The 13,749-nt window shown below is 37.4% G+C and overlaps 2 protein-coding genes across 3 annotated transcripts; both read left to right on the top strand.

Moving 5' to 3' along the window:
• Positions 1–702: 702 nt before the first annotated feature.
• On the top strand, positions 703–6,896 carry gclm (glutamate-cysteine ligase, modifier subunit). The gene is made up of 7 exons (XM_066644395.1): positions 703–976; positions 2,491–2,556; positions 3,276–3,360; positions 3,468–3,524; positions 3,902–4,104; positions 4,819–4,933; positions 5,172–6,896. The coding sequence occupies exons 1-7, from the start codon at positions 854–856 to the stop codon at positions 5,339–5,341; spliced, it is 819 nt and encodes a 272-aa protein (XP_066500492.1). The 5' UTR covers positions 703–853; the 3' UTR covers positions 5,342–6,896.
• Positions 6,897–7,225: 329 nt separating this feature from the next.
• Positions 7,226–13,398, top strand: dnttip2 (deoxynucleotidyltransferase, terminal, interacting protein 2). Of its 2 annotated transcripts, none has more exons than XM_066643751.1 (8): positions 7,226–7,350; positions 8,353–10,634; positions 10,726–10,855; positions 12,022–12,117; positions 12,277–12,441; positions 12,629–12,738; positions 12,928–13,028; positions 13,291–13,398. In XM_066643751.1, exons 1-7 carry the CDS (start codon positions 7,285–7,287, stop codon positions 13,025–13,027), a joined length of 2,949 nt encoding a protein of 982 aa, XP_066499848.1. In that variant the 5' UTR covers positions 7,226–7,284; the 3' UTR covers position 13,028; positions 13,291–13,398. The 2 variants fall into 2 exon arrangements, with proteins under 2 accessions (XP_066499848.1, XP_066499847.1); XM_066643750.1 differs by having other exon boundaries at positions 13,258–13,383.
• Positions 13,399–13,749: the final 351 nt, after the last annotated feature.

The following is a 13,749-nucleotide window of genomic DNA, read 5'->3' as shown; positions in this document are numbered from 1 at the left end:
TTTTTCTTTAATCTGTAAATACTGATTATTTACAAGTTCTTTATTTATGAAAGAGTTAAGTCTAAAGTCTAAGTATAGACTTAAAAGCCATCTACGTATATTTAGTCATCTGTTTATAATATTTGTTAAATATACTAATTGTTTGTTTATATTAACCAGAGTGCATACACATAGCCTGAGCTGTGTGTTTCATTCCACAAGGAAGGAATTCTCTGTTCAGCCAGATAAAAGCCTCAAATCAAATATTACCCGAAGAAAGTATTGGACATTCCAATTGGACAGTCCTCAACTTTGCATTCAAGTTATCTAGCTGAAATAATCATTAAAACCTCATTAAAACCCTGAATAGTGAAATTGCCTCAGGAAGTCAGTTAGGCAGAAACTACAGCCCATTGAATGAGTTGTCAAACCTCTCCTTCTGGCTGGGCTAGAGTTTAGGCCAGTCAGCTGGTAAAGCAAGAAATACTGCTTTTCAATATGTATTCTGTTTGTACCTAAAAGGTTAAGTGATTTGTATGAATATATATATATATATATATAATTGGAAATGTTCTGAATCTTTTACCTATGTGTTCACTCATTCACGCCACGTCATGGTGACCATGCGCATTCGGCATAGAGGAAGCCGGACCGTTTTTACTGGACTCCGCTCCGGGTTTTACTGTGCGCTGTGGGCGTTCTGCTCCGTAACCATTCGGTCTTGTTAATATAGTGAATGAACCCAGCTACAAATGCAAAGTCATAGCACAGCTCTGAGAGCAGAGCGACTTGCATCTCATTCTGCGTGGCCATATTGAGATTATTAACACACCGAGGACATTCCGGCGACTTGTTTGTCTTTAACCAGAGAAAGATGGAGCCTCAAGTTTACGCAAAGCTGTTACTGGATCACGCAAAAACTCTGAATCTGCACACGGGTAACTTAGTGAATCGCAGCCGGCTGAAGAAGAAATGTCCGTCCTCCCAGAGTGAGGAGGTAAGTCTCATAGCTGCCTCTGTTCGTTCGTATAAACACAGCGCGGCCCCGCTGTCCATCTGCTGTTGGTGCTCTCCGATAAACACTCTCCGGTCTTTCAAACTGCGTTATCGTCGTCGGTGGGTTTTCTATTGTGACGTCATCGCGAGTCTGACCACACTTGACAGTAATATCTGATCAAATGTGCAGCAGGAGCAGTTTACCTCAGATAAAGCCCTACAGGCTATACACCTCACATCACTCCATACACCAGACATGTTAATGTAACATAATGATTTGTTACATCACCGTAAGTCTGATCTCATCTGTTAACTAAAACAAAGTTTATTAGTATTAATACAGTTAGCACGGTACACACAATATTTTAATATACTCTATAAACAATGTGGAGAAATTCTAATGTTTGATATTTAATGTTTAATATTTTAATTATTTGTTTACATCATCTGAAGTCTGATCTAATCTGTTTATTGAGAAAAAGCTGTATTAGTACCATTAGTATTGTATTAGTTGTACAACGATTGTACTAATACAGTAGGAATACTTCATAAATCAGCTGGAGACAATTTAATATTTAATAGTTAATATTTGTTGATATCTGAGTTTGGTATTTTACACATGAAAACTGTTTTAAAGAATCATTTAAAATAGTTTTAAACATGAAATTCACTCTGGAAACTAACCTTCTATAATGTTTGTTTAATACTTAACACATTAATAACTTAGGACATAATTGTGAGTCTGATTTTGCATGCTTGTTGGCAGCATCTCAATGGCAACAAAAATAAAGCCATATTGTTAACACACAATCTTTAAAATGAAATAGTTTGAAATATTTTTTGGATGGTCTATGACTTGGCAAGCTAACTTAGCATGTTATGATTCACTCTGGCACTTTGCAGATGCAGATTAAACATTTGCAAAACAAATATGTTCTGTAAACTGGAAACAAAGACATGACATTGCATTTTAGTGAGTGCAGAAAATTGTTGCTGCACATTTTTCAGATTTATAAACCACCATTCTGGAAATTTACCATAGGTCAATAACAGAAATCTGAAATTTCAACTCAGTTTAAACATCACCTCAGTCAGACATAAATGGCCGTGCTTGTTCAATCATTAAACTATGGTTAAACTGAAAAAACAGACGCTTTATAGGTAGCATATTCAAAACCATACATTTTTAAGACCTTGATATCCAAATCAGACTTGTGATGATTAAACAAATCATTACAATATGAAACATATGTATTTGCATGTAAGTATTGCTTCCTACACTTCTGTTTTTAGAGCCAGTTTTTAGTCAAGGAATAAGCTTACCCTCAGACCAAATTTTATTGTAACAATGGTAAGTACAAAAGTGGCTTATCATTTGAAATAATTTTTAGAATTAAGCTGTATTTAAGTTGTGTCTTAATCTGAAAAACACTTTAATCATAAAGTTACATTTAGTACTCCAGCAAAATGTCTTGTCTATAACATTGCCTCATTCTTGTTTCTTTTCATCTTCAGCTTCAAGACTGCATCAGGGCAACACTTAGTGAGTGGTTTGCAACGGTACCCCCCACAACTGAACCAGTAAGTGTTTACACTGCACACATAAACATACTCAGCTTACAGAGAAGGAAAGAGAAAGAAGGCAAGCTACACGTGGCAATTAGACTGTACTATATAAGTGTGTGTTTTGGATAGTTCTTCATTCCTTTGGTTCCCTATGCTATTCATTTTATACAGCTTACATCAATATTTTCTCTGATTTGTCTGTATGCAGTAGTGCACATGGCCAAATGTAAGATTTTGTGACAACAACTGATACAGTCCACCTTTCCTAAACATGGTGTGTGATAGTAAAATAATCCAAATGCTGAAAGCATTGTTGTCACAACAGTAGGGAGTAGGAACGTTGAATAACCACAAAGCTTGTAATGATGAAAGAAGCTTGTCATGGAGATCATTCATGGAAGGTTAGCTTTAATAAACACTGTGGGGTCTGAGTGCTTTCGCTCTGGCCGCATCCTGCAGCACTCAGCAAATCTGGCCCAGTCAGCTTCATGAGAAGAGAGTGCTGGTCTTAACTTACACAAAGCTAAGGCTTATTGAGGCATTCCTCTGCTGCAGTCCAATAAAACCAGTTTTTACATACATAAAAGGGGTCAGGAATGAGGATCTGAATCAAATTCATCCGTTGGAGTAGTGCATATTTATTTGAATAACATCTTGCTTAACTTGAACATGCTCAGACCTTTTAAGGGCATATCATATTTTTGTTCAGTCTTTTGTTTCATTGTGTTTTCCAGGAATTACCAAGTGTTCTGGATTGCACAATTCCACAGAATACAGAGGCCATCACACCAGAGGAGAGAGAGGAACTGAAGGTTTCTGGTGAGGGCGGTTTACCCTCAAAACATATAAGAATAAAAACAGTATTGTAGTCTGAATATGCCCCTTTGGTGCACAGTCATCACATGCTGTTTTTCTTCATTCTTCAGTCAAGCTCTTTCTAAGCGAGTCTGATTGTTCGTTCATCAGAAGTGCAGTGGATATGGGTGAGTGGCAGCAATAATACTTTGCTGAATTTACAAACAGGAATAAATCTGATTTTATAAAATGTACTTGTGCCTTGTGCTATATTTTTGTGCATGTTATCTATATTATGTCTCATAATGTCCACTCAGTAGATTTTTCTTTTATATACAAATAAATGTCATTATATCATCATGAATATATAATATATAGGGCATTTTATAGCTGTTTTTGTTAGTGTCCTTTCAGAACGGAAATTGAATTACCTCTTTATTACAGATGTGATTAGCTGCCATGTGTTGGCTAGAGTTTTTAATCATGCATATTTGACTGTATAAATCAGTGGCTCATTAACAGGGTGCAGTTATTAATAACAAGCTTTCGTGTCTGTCTGCTGCAGCTTGTGTGTCATTAGGAGTTGCTCAGCTGGACTCAGTGATCATTGCTCCTCCCCCACTGCCTGAAGCTGAGATTCTGGCCTTGGCTCACCTGCAGCCTTTATGGGAAGAACTTGAGGGGCTAGTTCAGTGCCAAAAGGTTGCAGCCATCGGCACCTCAGATTTGGACAAGACTCTGCTTGAGCAGCTCTACAACTGGGCACAGGTAGAAGTGGCTGGAAGCATATATTGTCTTAACATATATAACATCATCAATCTCAGACAGCAAAGACCTTGACCACATCTGTTGAAATGGAAAGCACGGGAGAAGATAGATATGAGATTGTCCTGTGTTGCCTCACAAAACAGAATTTCTTTTTTTGTCCACTAGGTTTTGACTTGCTTTGTTCTAATAATGTATTTTCTGTCAGTGGATTACATTGTACCAGACTACATCATCATAACTGTTTATCTAGCTTGCTCCACAGCAGCTTAAATTCACAATTTCTTGTCTTAAAAATTTGATGAGAGTCAAGAGTCTGAAGAAGAATCTACTGAAGTAGACCCCTCAGATCTTTATGGGTAATTTTTCTCCAATATGGCTTTGAGAAATAAACTGATCCGAACTGGTGATCCATGAAAAGGTTTGGAGGTATGGCCAGTCACACCAAAATGTCAAACCTTCGGGTGGATAAGGATAAATTCCTGCTTGAAATTCTAAACTTGACTAAAAGTACCAGTGGTTAACTGCTGTCTGAAAACGAACATGTTTTTAAGTTTGTGGAGCTGAAACCTGGAAAAGACCAATGTCTAAGTGGAACGTTGTGAGACAGGCCCCGGTGCATTCTTTAAAAGAGACTGCCACCACAACTCTTGCACTTTAAAACTAAAATTTGTAACATGAAATCTGAAAGGTCTGTGTGTGTGTTTGGTTGTTCAGGTGAAGCCGAGCAGTAACCAGGTGAACCTGGCCTCTTGCTGTGTGATGCCTCCAGACCTCACTGCGTTTGCTAAGGAGTTTGACATCCAGTTGCTGACACACAATGATTCCAAAGGTGCCAGACATTTTCTCCTCCTCTCTTTCCCTGCTGCTTATATTCAGGATATGGCCCAGAAGCATGTATTGTTTTAAGATGGGATATAATGGCATTGATTGTTTTGGAAGTGTGAAGGGCTTTTACATAGGCATTCATGAGGCTGTTATTTTTAGTGCTGCCTTTTCAGTCAGTAATTCTTTGAACAGGTGTCTTGCAGTATGCAACTTTGAATGGCACTGAGTTTTTCTGTTTGCAGAGCTGATAAGTGCAGAAGGATTTCAGGAGGCCGTGCAGGAGAGCAGTAAAGACCTGCAGGTGGCAGAGTGGAGGCTTGAGTGGGTTTTACGCTACTCCATCATTGTCAAGAGCCGAGGCATCATCAAAGCCAAAGGTTACCTTGTTCATGCTAAAAAGAACTCTGAGTAGGATGTCCACAACTCTGTTTCAGTCCACGCAATTTTTGGAATTTAACAGAACTAGAGCTTAGTTTGCTACTAAAATGTTATTCGATGGTATGAATGTTTGATTTAGATATCAGATTTTTTGTCCCAAGTAATGGAACTTGAACTTCACCTGACTCCAAATGTGCTGTGAAATATTTTTAAAACACTTCATCACTTAACCTGAACAGTTTTTTTCCGTTTATTCAAACTTTGTTTCCTACTCCATTAACAGGAGAAATGTATATAAAAGATAACTAACAGGGTTGACATATCATACCATGCTTTCACATATGTTCAAGTGCCTTTTCCTGTCAAATTATGTTTTGTCATGTTTTGCATTTATCAACACTTTATAGATACTAAAGAGATATAAAGAAATTTTAGAGATAAAGTATTTTCCATATTAAGAAAAATGGCACCATATGTTTTTAATGATTAAGAGAAATTTAAGTGTTTCTGGAAGTGCAAATTTTACTCCAGGGTAAAGTAGCTTTGATGTGACTACGTTTACTAAGAGTGGATTTTACAGATTTGTTAGATAGTTATTACTTTTATATATTTTGTTTTGTTTTTTTGATCAGTTCTTCACTGTGTAGGTTGCCTATATTTCAACCCTGATGGTGCGTTCTATCATTCATTTTAAGTTCTGCTACCCTTACTATATGTATTAGACATGTGGCTACTTGTCATTCACAGATTCTGAGATTTATAAATTGCTGCCCTGTCAAAACACTTTACATGAATGAGATATTATAAATATTTAATGGATGCTTATTGACATGCTGTAAGCATGCATGACATGATACAGCATGTGTTCATTGTATATAAAACACTGGAAAATTTCACACTTGAAGGAAATAATGATTGTTTTTTTTTTCTCATACCAAGTTGATTGTCTGAAAACTATATATATTTTACATATGTTTATTTATCATAACTTCAATTTATATTTGGGTCCAGAATGATCTTTCAGTACTGTACATGTTTTTGCTGTTTTCAAATGTACCCATGTAAAAAAATGTAATTGGGGTTATAAATCTAAATTCAAAAACATTGTGTTTATTATTATTATTATTATTATTATTATTATTGGGTGGGGGTCCTAATATAATGTGTTTGGAAAAGTTGGCTTCTGTACAAATATTTTATTCTACATTATTATAAAATGCCCTTATAACTGCTGTATTTGCGTAAAGACATGCAATAACACAAAAAAAGTAAATTCTTCTGTATAACAAAGAACACTTTAAATGAGATATGATGCTTATGGACTGTCTGTGAAAAGTTTATTGTGTTCTCTCCACATCCATGTGTGTTTCCTCACACATATGTTCATAGGTGCACTGGCTACACAAAAGTGCTCATAGGTGTGTGTTGCCCAGTGAAGGACTGGCGCCCCCTTCCGTGTGTGTTCCCGCCTTTTGCCCTGTGTTTCTGTGTTTTTTTTACATACAATGAATGAATGAATGTTGCCTAGTCGCCCTCTGAACACGCTGTTCCATTCCAAATTTGTGCTTTATAGTTATTGTTTTGACCAAAATTTACATAGTACATGTAATACTGCATTTAAAATATTTAAAGGTATCACAGACCAGTCTGAAAAGTGTATTCTTCGTTGTTAATAAAAAGAAAAAAAATTATTTGAACTAAATTTGCCATTATAGCTAAATACAAAATACATCGCATGTCTACAATGAATCTTGGTAAATTAATGTATTACTGTTTTATACTCAGGGACGTACTAATGCATCTAAAAATATAAAAATGAGTACCTTTACCTTTAGAGTAAATTCTGCGCCGTCTGTGTTCATTTTCAACGGTCTGGGATTCATTAATCTTCCAGGCCGTATTTTACATCCGCCTCAGAGGACGCCGTAGTCTCGCGCGACTATTGGTGGCGCGCGAGTGCGTGTGCGCGAAGTCAAGATGGTGGCCACGAGGAGAGGAACACGCGTAGGGTCTTCGGAGAGGAACACAGACGATACGGAAAAGGTACACGCTGATAATGTAAAGATTGGTATTTTATCTGATGTTTTAAACTGTGCTGGTGAAAGTGCGGTCTGTTTAGAGTCCAGTTGAGCTCAGAAACCTGGCTCAAACCTGCTCTAACTAGTAGCTGTACTGATACACACTGTGGGGTGCCATGTTGTAAATAGAGGCTCATCAAGCACAAATTCACGTGTTACTGGATCATAGTGGTTATAAATCCAGTAATAAATATGGCTTGGTGTTGCTGATAACAGTGATGGCTGCTGTCTTTTTGCTTTTCCCCATATTGGACAGGGATGATTTTTGGCTTCAGATATCTGACTAAATTGAGGAATTAAACTTAATAGAACACCCCCAGACTTATTAGTTAGAATTTTTAGTTGGCTAAATTTTACCCGAGAGTTTAATTCCCCTCTTTTCTAACCAAGGGATGGTTGTCAAAACTGATTTTAATTTTGATCCCAATTCCAAGACAATCCGACGTCGATGTTCTGATACAAATGTTATTTTGTTTTCTAAAGTGTAAACCAATTAAACTGTGCCTGTCACAACATCAATGAAAGCATTACCAATACTACAGCACATGGTGATTTAGCATTAAAAAAAAAAACTTCTGAAAAAGAAAAAAAAAATGTAAAGAAAAAGCAATGTTGTTTTTTTGTTTTTTGTTTTTCTCAACAGCAGCCTGCGCACACTGTTTATTTCTTAATTCTGGACTTAACAGTTTTGTAGAAAGCAGTAAGTTTAAGCTAGTCTTTGAATAATCAGTCCACACCCCACCCGACCTCCTTCCATAGTCATGCATAAAATGCATGTGCACGCTGCCGGACTACAGCTAGAGTCGCCTACAATATAAACTGTGCTGGACAGGAGTGCAACAAGTTTTCTGATACTGTGTCCTGATTCTGATCTGCCCAGCTAAATCTAATGTTAAATTTTGTAATGTTAAACTGTTTTGTACTTTGTCAATTGCTTTGGTGTAATTATTAAAACTGTCATTAACAGGAGCCAACCTCAGTAGTTAGAAGAACAAGACGTAAAACAGTGACAGACCAGTCCCAAAGTGATCTGAAAGGCAACTCTAAGAAGGATGATTCAGAGGAACAAACAGCTCCAGCTGAAAAAGCAAACCCATCTAAAACAGTCGCTAGAAGGTCTAAACGTCATCTCGCAGATGCAAACCAGCCAGACTCTACCCATGAAGCTGATGTTTCTGAGTCAGAGTCTTGCTGCTCTGTGGTGTCCAGTGATGTAGTGAAGTCAGTCACCAGAGGTAGGAGGAGAACCCTGGGCCAAGAAAGACCTACAGATGCAGTGGAACAGGAAGCATCTGAAGGTGAATCTTGTTCCTCACCACCTGTTAACAAGCCACGTAGAACCACAAGAAACCAGAAGCCTGCTTCTGTCCCACCAGTGTCAGTTACCTTGAAGGATAACGATCATTCAGAGGCTGAGTCCTGCAGCTCTGTAGCATCCATATCCAAAGTTATAGACACTCGGTTGATCACTAGGAGCCGCCGAAAAACTGCTTTTCCCCTTGAAGATACTGATCGTTCTGAAGCAGAGTCCTGCTCTTCTGCAGTGTCCGCTCCTCAGGGATCCACTGTCCGTAGATCCACACGCAACCGTACAACAAAGCCTACTGAGCCAATACCATTTCAGTTGGAGGAAAGCAAACCAATCAAAACTATTACTTCACTTAGAACAAGAGGACGCAAAGCTAAAGAGAAGTCTGTTATAGAAGACCGGGTTTATGAATCAGATGGGTGCCACTCGGGCCCTAGCGCAAGTCCCAGGAGAGCAGCAGAAGTTGATTCCAATTTGGAAACTAACTACACATCTTCTGACAGTCCTTACTCTGTTAGGTCTAGAAATACACCTTGCAGTAGCCGGACTGGTTCAGCTAGCAGCAGCCACGGTGTTTCTGTCTCAAGGACACGAAGCAAAGTAAGAGTCACTCATGATTCATCTGAGGTGTGTGGAAAACAAGATAGCAAGGAGGGTAAACTTCAAAATGTCCAGAAAGAAACCCCACTGGATGTGCCTGCAGCTGTATCTGACATGGATGACATTGAAGAGATGGAGGAGAATGAATGCAACAGAACAGTAATTAATGTAGATTTTCAAGAATCTTCTACTGTGGAGGATATTAAAGGGGATGACATACCACCTCTTAATGAAGATGTTATCAGCAGTACCACAGCAGAGAAAAAAATAGTTGAAACTGAAAGCGCAAACAGTTCAGTTGGAGGAATGAAATCTTCTTTAAACACCGAGAATGAGGAAAACCACAGCACCCAGGAACAAGCAGAGACTGAGAAGGGTGTTAAAATTCTGGAGGAGTGTAAGAAGATTCCAGAGTCTGGCATAGAAAATGAGACTGGGTTTGTGCATGAGGCCCATGGTGTAGATGATCAGGCAAGAGTTGCAATAATGACGCTTGAAAGCGGGGTCATTGTGATTGAAGAGGATGAGCCAAATATGATGGAGGGACATGATGTTGAACACCAGAATAGTTCTGATTCAGTCCAAATAAAAAAAGGTGTAAGGGTACTTAGTCAATCTGAACAGAAAGTGGATGCATTAGAGAACAAAGAAGAATTGGTAGCTGATAATCATGCCGCTATTGAAGAACACAAATCAGCTGTAAAAAGTGTAAAAGTTAGTGATGAGACTGATGACTTTGAAGCAGCAAGGGTCATTTGTGTTCCTCAAAAGGGCTCTGCAAGCCTAACAGTAACTTACGAGGAGCTTGAAGGTCAGAAAGTTGAAGATGAACAAAAGATGGAGGTGGAGAAATACATAGACATATCTGGGAGTAATGAATCTGAGTTGCAGCAAAAGTTAGAAGATGTGAGTCCAGTGCATATAGAGGCGGAAGAAACTTCCTGTAGCTCCAACGTCCAAGTGTACAAAACTGGTATTCAGCAGAGTAAGCTTGAAAGACTAGTGCCAAGTTTGCTGGACAGCAGTGAGGATGAGGAGAGTGATGATGAAGGGCTTTCAGATGAGGAGGATGCTGGGGAACTGGAAGATGAGAATGAAGAAATGTGCTCTGATGAGGACCAGCCAGGTCCATCTAGGGTACTAGACAATAGCGAGCTGTTTATTATTGATAAACGCCCTGGACTTGAATCTAGCGAGAAGTACTACATCAACACCACACACCAAGAGAATGAAAGTGTTGATGATAAAGCCCTTCAGGATGAACTTGACTTTGTTGATGAGGAAGATGATGATGAGGACGAAGACTCAAAAGTGCTTTTCACTACCAGGAAGCCAGCATGGTAGGAATATTATTTTTTATCTTTTTTCCAAATAGTTCGTAGGTTTCATATAATTGGTTAATTAACCTGATGTGTATTTTCCCTGCCTCAGCATTGAATTATCCAGTACCATCGACCCAGGTCTGAAAGTGAAAGAGCTTGGTGGATTGTATATCAGTTTTGATGGTAGAAAATCCAAGGCTGTCTCCAATAATCTGAAAAAACAGAAGAATCAAGATGAGGTATATATTTTTAAATCTCTTCTAAAACAAAATGAAGAAGTTCCTAGATAGTGTTTGCTATAAGTCATGGGCTATGATGTCAGCAGGTGCTATGGGCACTGCTATGAAAATTAAACTTTGTCTTGCAGTCACTGTATGTATATGATTTTGTACCACCCACAGTTGCTTTATGCCAACCTGCAAGTATTTACATAAGATCTTGAAGCTTGAAGAAGAATCTAAGCTAATAGGGTGTAAGTGTGGTTCTTGAAAAGAATGCTAGGTAAGCTTTGGGTTTTTGCTCCTGGGACTTCCCCTAGCACTCTACTGAAACCCATAGGGAGAGGTAGGAGTTTGGGTAGTTTCCTATCCTGCTACCAGACGTTACATAATGCAGTTTCTGCAGTGCTGAGCCCAGAGTAGCAACAACAGAGGCTCTGTTCTCCCTATTACATGTCAGTGAAACATCATTTAATTAATTTGAATTTTCGAATGCATTATAAACATATTGGACTTTCATTTCTTGGATTTCTGAGAGCAGGTATCTTATGGTAACTGTCCCTATCCCTATTCCTATAAAATAGAATTTCTATATACAGGCATATATAGAAACTTTATTTTTACATAAAGTAAACTGATTCTTTTGGTTTAAAATACTGGTTAAATCTACATTTGATAGATGCCAGCATTTACATTTATCTCTCAGTTTTCTGAGAGATACATTCTCTATTGATGGCAGAAATATTCCGTTAAAGGGTTGTTTCCAGTCTACTGCAGGGGCAACCTTTAAAGTAATATGCAATACTTTTATCAAAAATTTACCGCTTCAAAATTATTATTGTGATCTTTCACTGACCTGTAATAGGCAGAATAGAGCCTCTCTTGTTGCTACTGTAGGCTCAGCACTGCAGAAAATGCACTATGCATATTTTGTAGGAGGGTAGGTTACCACCCTCCTCCCCATTGCCTTAAGTACAGTGCTGTAAAAACCCAAATCTTACATAGTGTTTAAGTGAACTGCGAGGAGACAAAAAGTAATACCATTGCAAAAAAAGCTTTATACTTGTTTAATACAGAGGCAAACCAAATAGGCATTTAATATGTTCCAGTGGGACATTTAGCCATGTTTCTTTTCCTTTATGGTTGCGCTTTTTATATATTTAAATCTGCTTGTTTTGTTTTTGAAGTTGCTGAAGAAGAGTGTGATTGTTGCTGACTTTGAAAAGAAAGATGCAGTACCGCCATACAAAGAATCAAAGCATGCTGCTAAACTCAAACGCAAAGTAAGCCCTGAATTGTTCTTAAACCTATGGGAACAACTTTCAAAAAACCTTTCACCATGTAGTGGTGTTGTCTACAAATAAATTGAGACCTAAACATATTAAATCACAGTGTAGCCTATTTTAAGGACTTTTTTAACTTCTAAAAATGGTCTTGTTTAGGAGGAAAGAGCTAAAACAACAGGAGATGGCTGGTTCAACATGAAAGCCCCTGAATTAACAGAGGAACTGAGAAATGACCTGAAGGCACTTAAGATGCGTTCAGCAATGGACCCAAAGCGATTCTACAAGAAGAATGACAGAGAAGGATTCCCTAAATACTTCCAGGTGAGAAATAATCCACAAGATTTTCTTTATCATAATATCTTAAACATTATTTTTTTTAAATAATGGAATGTTGACAAATATTTATCAAAATGTAAATAAAAGGTAAATATAAATATATGTATGTATCCTTGTATATGTGGTGTCTCTTGCTCCACTTGTTTGTAAATATGCATTTACTGTTGTACAGGTCGGGACCGTGGTCGATAACCCAGCAGACTTCTACCATTCTCGAATCCCTAAAAAACAGAGGAAGAGGACTATTGTAGAAGAATTGCTTTCCGATGCAGAGTTCAGAAGGTAATCTATTGTTAGTTAAACATTGATACAAGTTTAAAATTAATTAGTATGTTACTGCATTTAGGACTCTTAATGTGCTAGACAAAGTTTTACTTGTGTTTTGAAGAAAACTTTACATAAGCATTGCATTTTTGATTTTATATCATCTGATTTTTATTTTTGAAGTAATAGTTTATTTTCCCTTTTCAGTTTTAACAAGAGGAAATATCATGAAATAATGACAGAAAAAGCAGCAGAAGCAGCTGGCAAGATGAATAAAAAGAAACATACGTTTAAGAAAAAGAAATAATGTAAGATGATCAATTTATATATTTTCACTTGGTTAAAGAATATTAATGTAAATACCAGGCACAATATTGGTTTTTAAGAGTTTTATGTACATTTTAAATAAGTCTAATTTACATCTAGATTTTCCTTATGTAATGACCTGGGATTTTTAAGCAATTTCTTTTTACACGTTTTTACAAAATGAGACTGTAAAGAGTAAGGTAGCAAAGGAAAACATTTTTGGTCATTTAGGACTCCCATGAGTTTTTGCTTTCTTGACTGAAGATGCTGCATGAGGATGACAGAGCTTGACAGAAGATTTCACATTTTGTAAGACTTCAAACAAATGTATAATTGACTGGCTCTCCAATAAAGTACATAAATGTGTCTGCTGTGTAACTATGTCCTTCACTGTAGAAACACAGAATCAAATAGAGCAATGATAATTGCATATTATAAAGTAAGGCAAAGGGCAAATGGTTGCAGAAAGTTGTACAAATTGTGGTTAATGTTAATTTCTAATTTGGAAGGTGCAATAAAAACAATCTGTGTTTTGTTTTTAACTGAAGAATTACAGCTGTTTTCCAGCATTATCACTGATCACCTTGATTTTATTTTAAACCATAGTTTTAGAATGTGTTGCCTACAACACAAATGTTGGGATAGGTGCAAATTAAGTGTAAAATAGAGAGAATGTTCAAAAGACTTGTACTTGGAGTAGGGAGCCATGATCCATCTCTGCTT

The sequence above is a fragment of the Hoplias malabaricus genome, chromosome 14 (assembly GCF_029633855.1).
Source record: "Hoplias malabaricus isolate fHopMal1 chromosome 14, fHopMal1.hap1, whole genome shotgun sequence".
In the NCBI taxonomy this organism is placed as follows: domain Eukaryota; kingdom Metazoa; phylum Chordata; class Actinopteri; order Characiformes; family Erythrinidae; genus Hoplias; species Hoplias malabaricus.
Note: the sequence above shows the minus strand (reverse complement) of the source record. Positions and strands in the feature narration are given on the sequence as shown.

Coding starts and splice junctions, on each gene's coding strand:
- dnttip2 (XM_066643751.1), top strand. CDS start 7,285: ATGGTGGCCACGAGGAGAGGAACACGCGTAGGGTCTTCGGAGAGGAAC. Junction 7,351..8,352: donor ACACAGACGATACGGAAAAG/GTACACGCTGAT, acceptor TGTCATTAACAG/GAGCCAACCTCAGTAGTTAG. Junction 12,442..12,628: donor GATTCCCTAAATACTTCCAG/GTGAGAAATAAT, acceptor ACTGTTGTACAG/GTCGGGACCGTGGTCGATAA.
- gclm (XM_066644395.1), top strand. CDS start 854: ATGGAGCCTCAAGTTTACGCAAAGCTGTTACTGGATCACGCAAAAACT. Junction 3,361..3,467: donor AGAGGAACTGAAGGTTTCTG/GTGAGGGCGGTT, acceptor TTCATTCTTCAG/TCAAGCTCTTTCTAAGCGAG. Junction 4,105..4,818: donor AGCTCTACAACTGGGCACAG/GTAGAAGTGGCT, acceptor TTGGTTGTTCAG/GTGAAGCCGAGCAGTAACCA.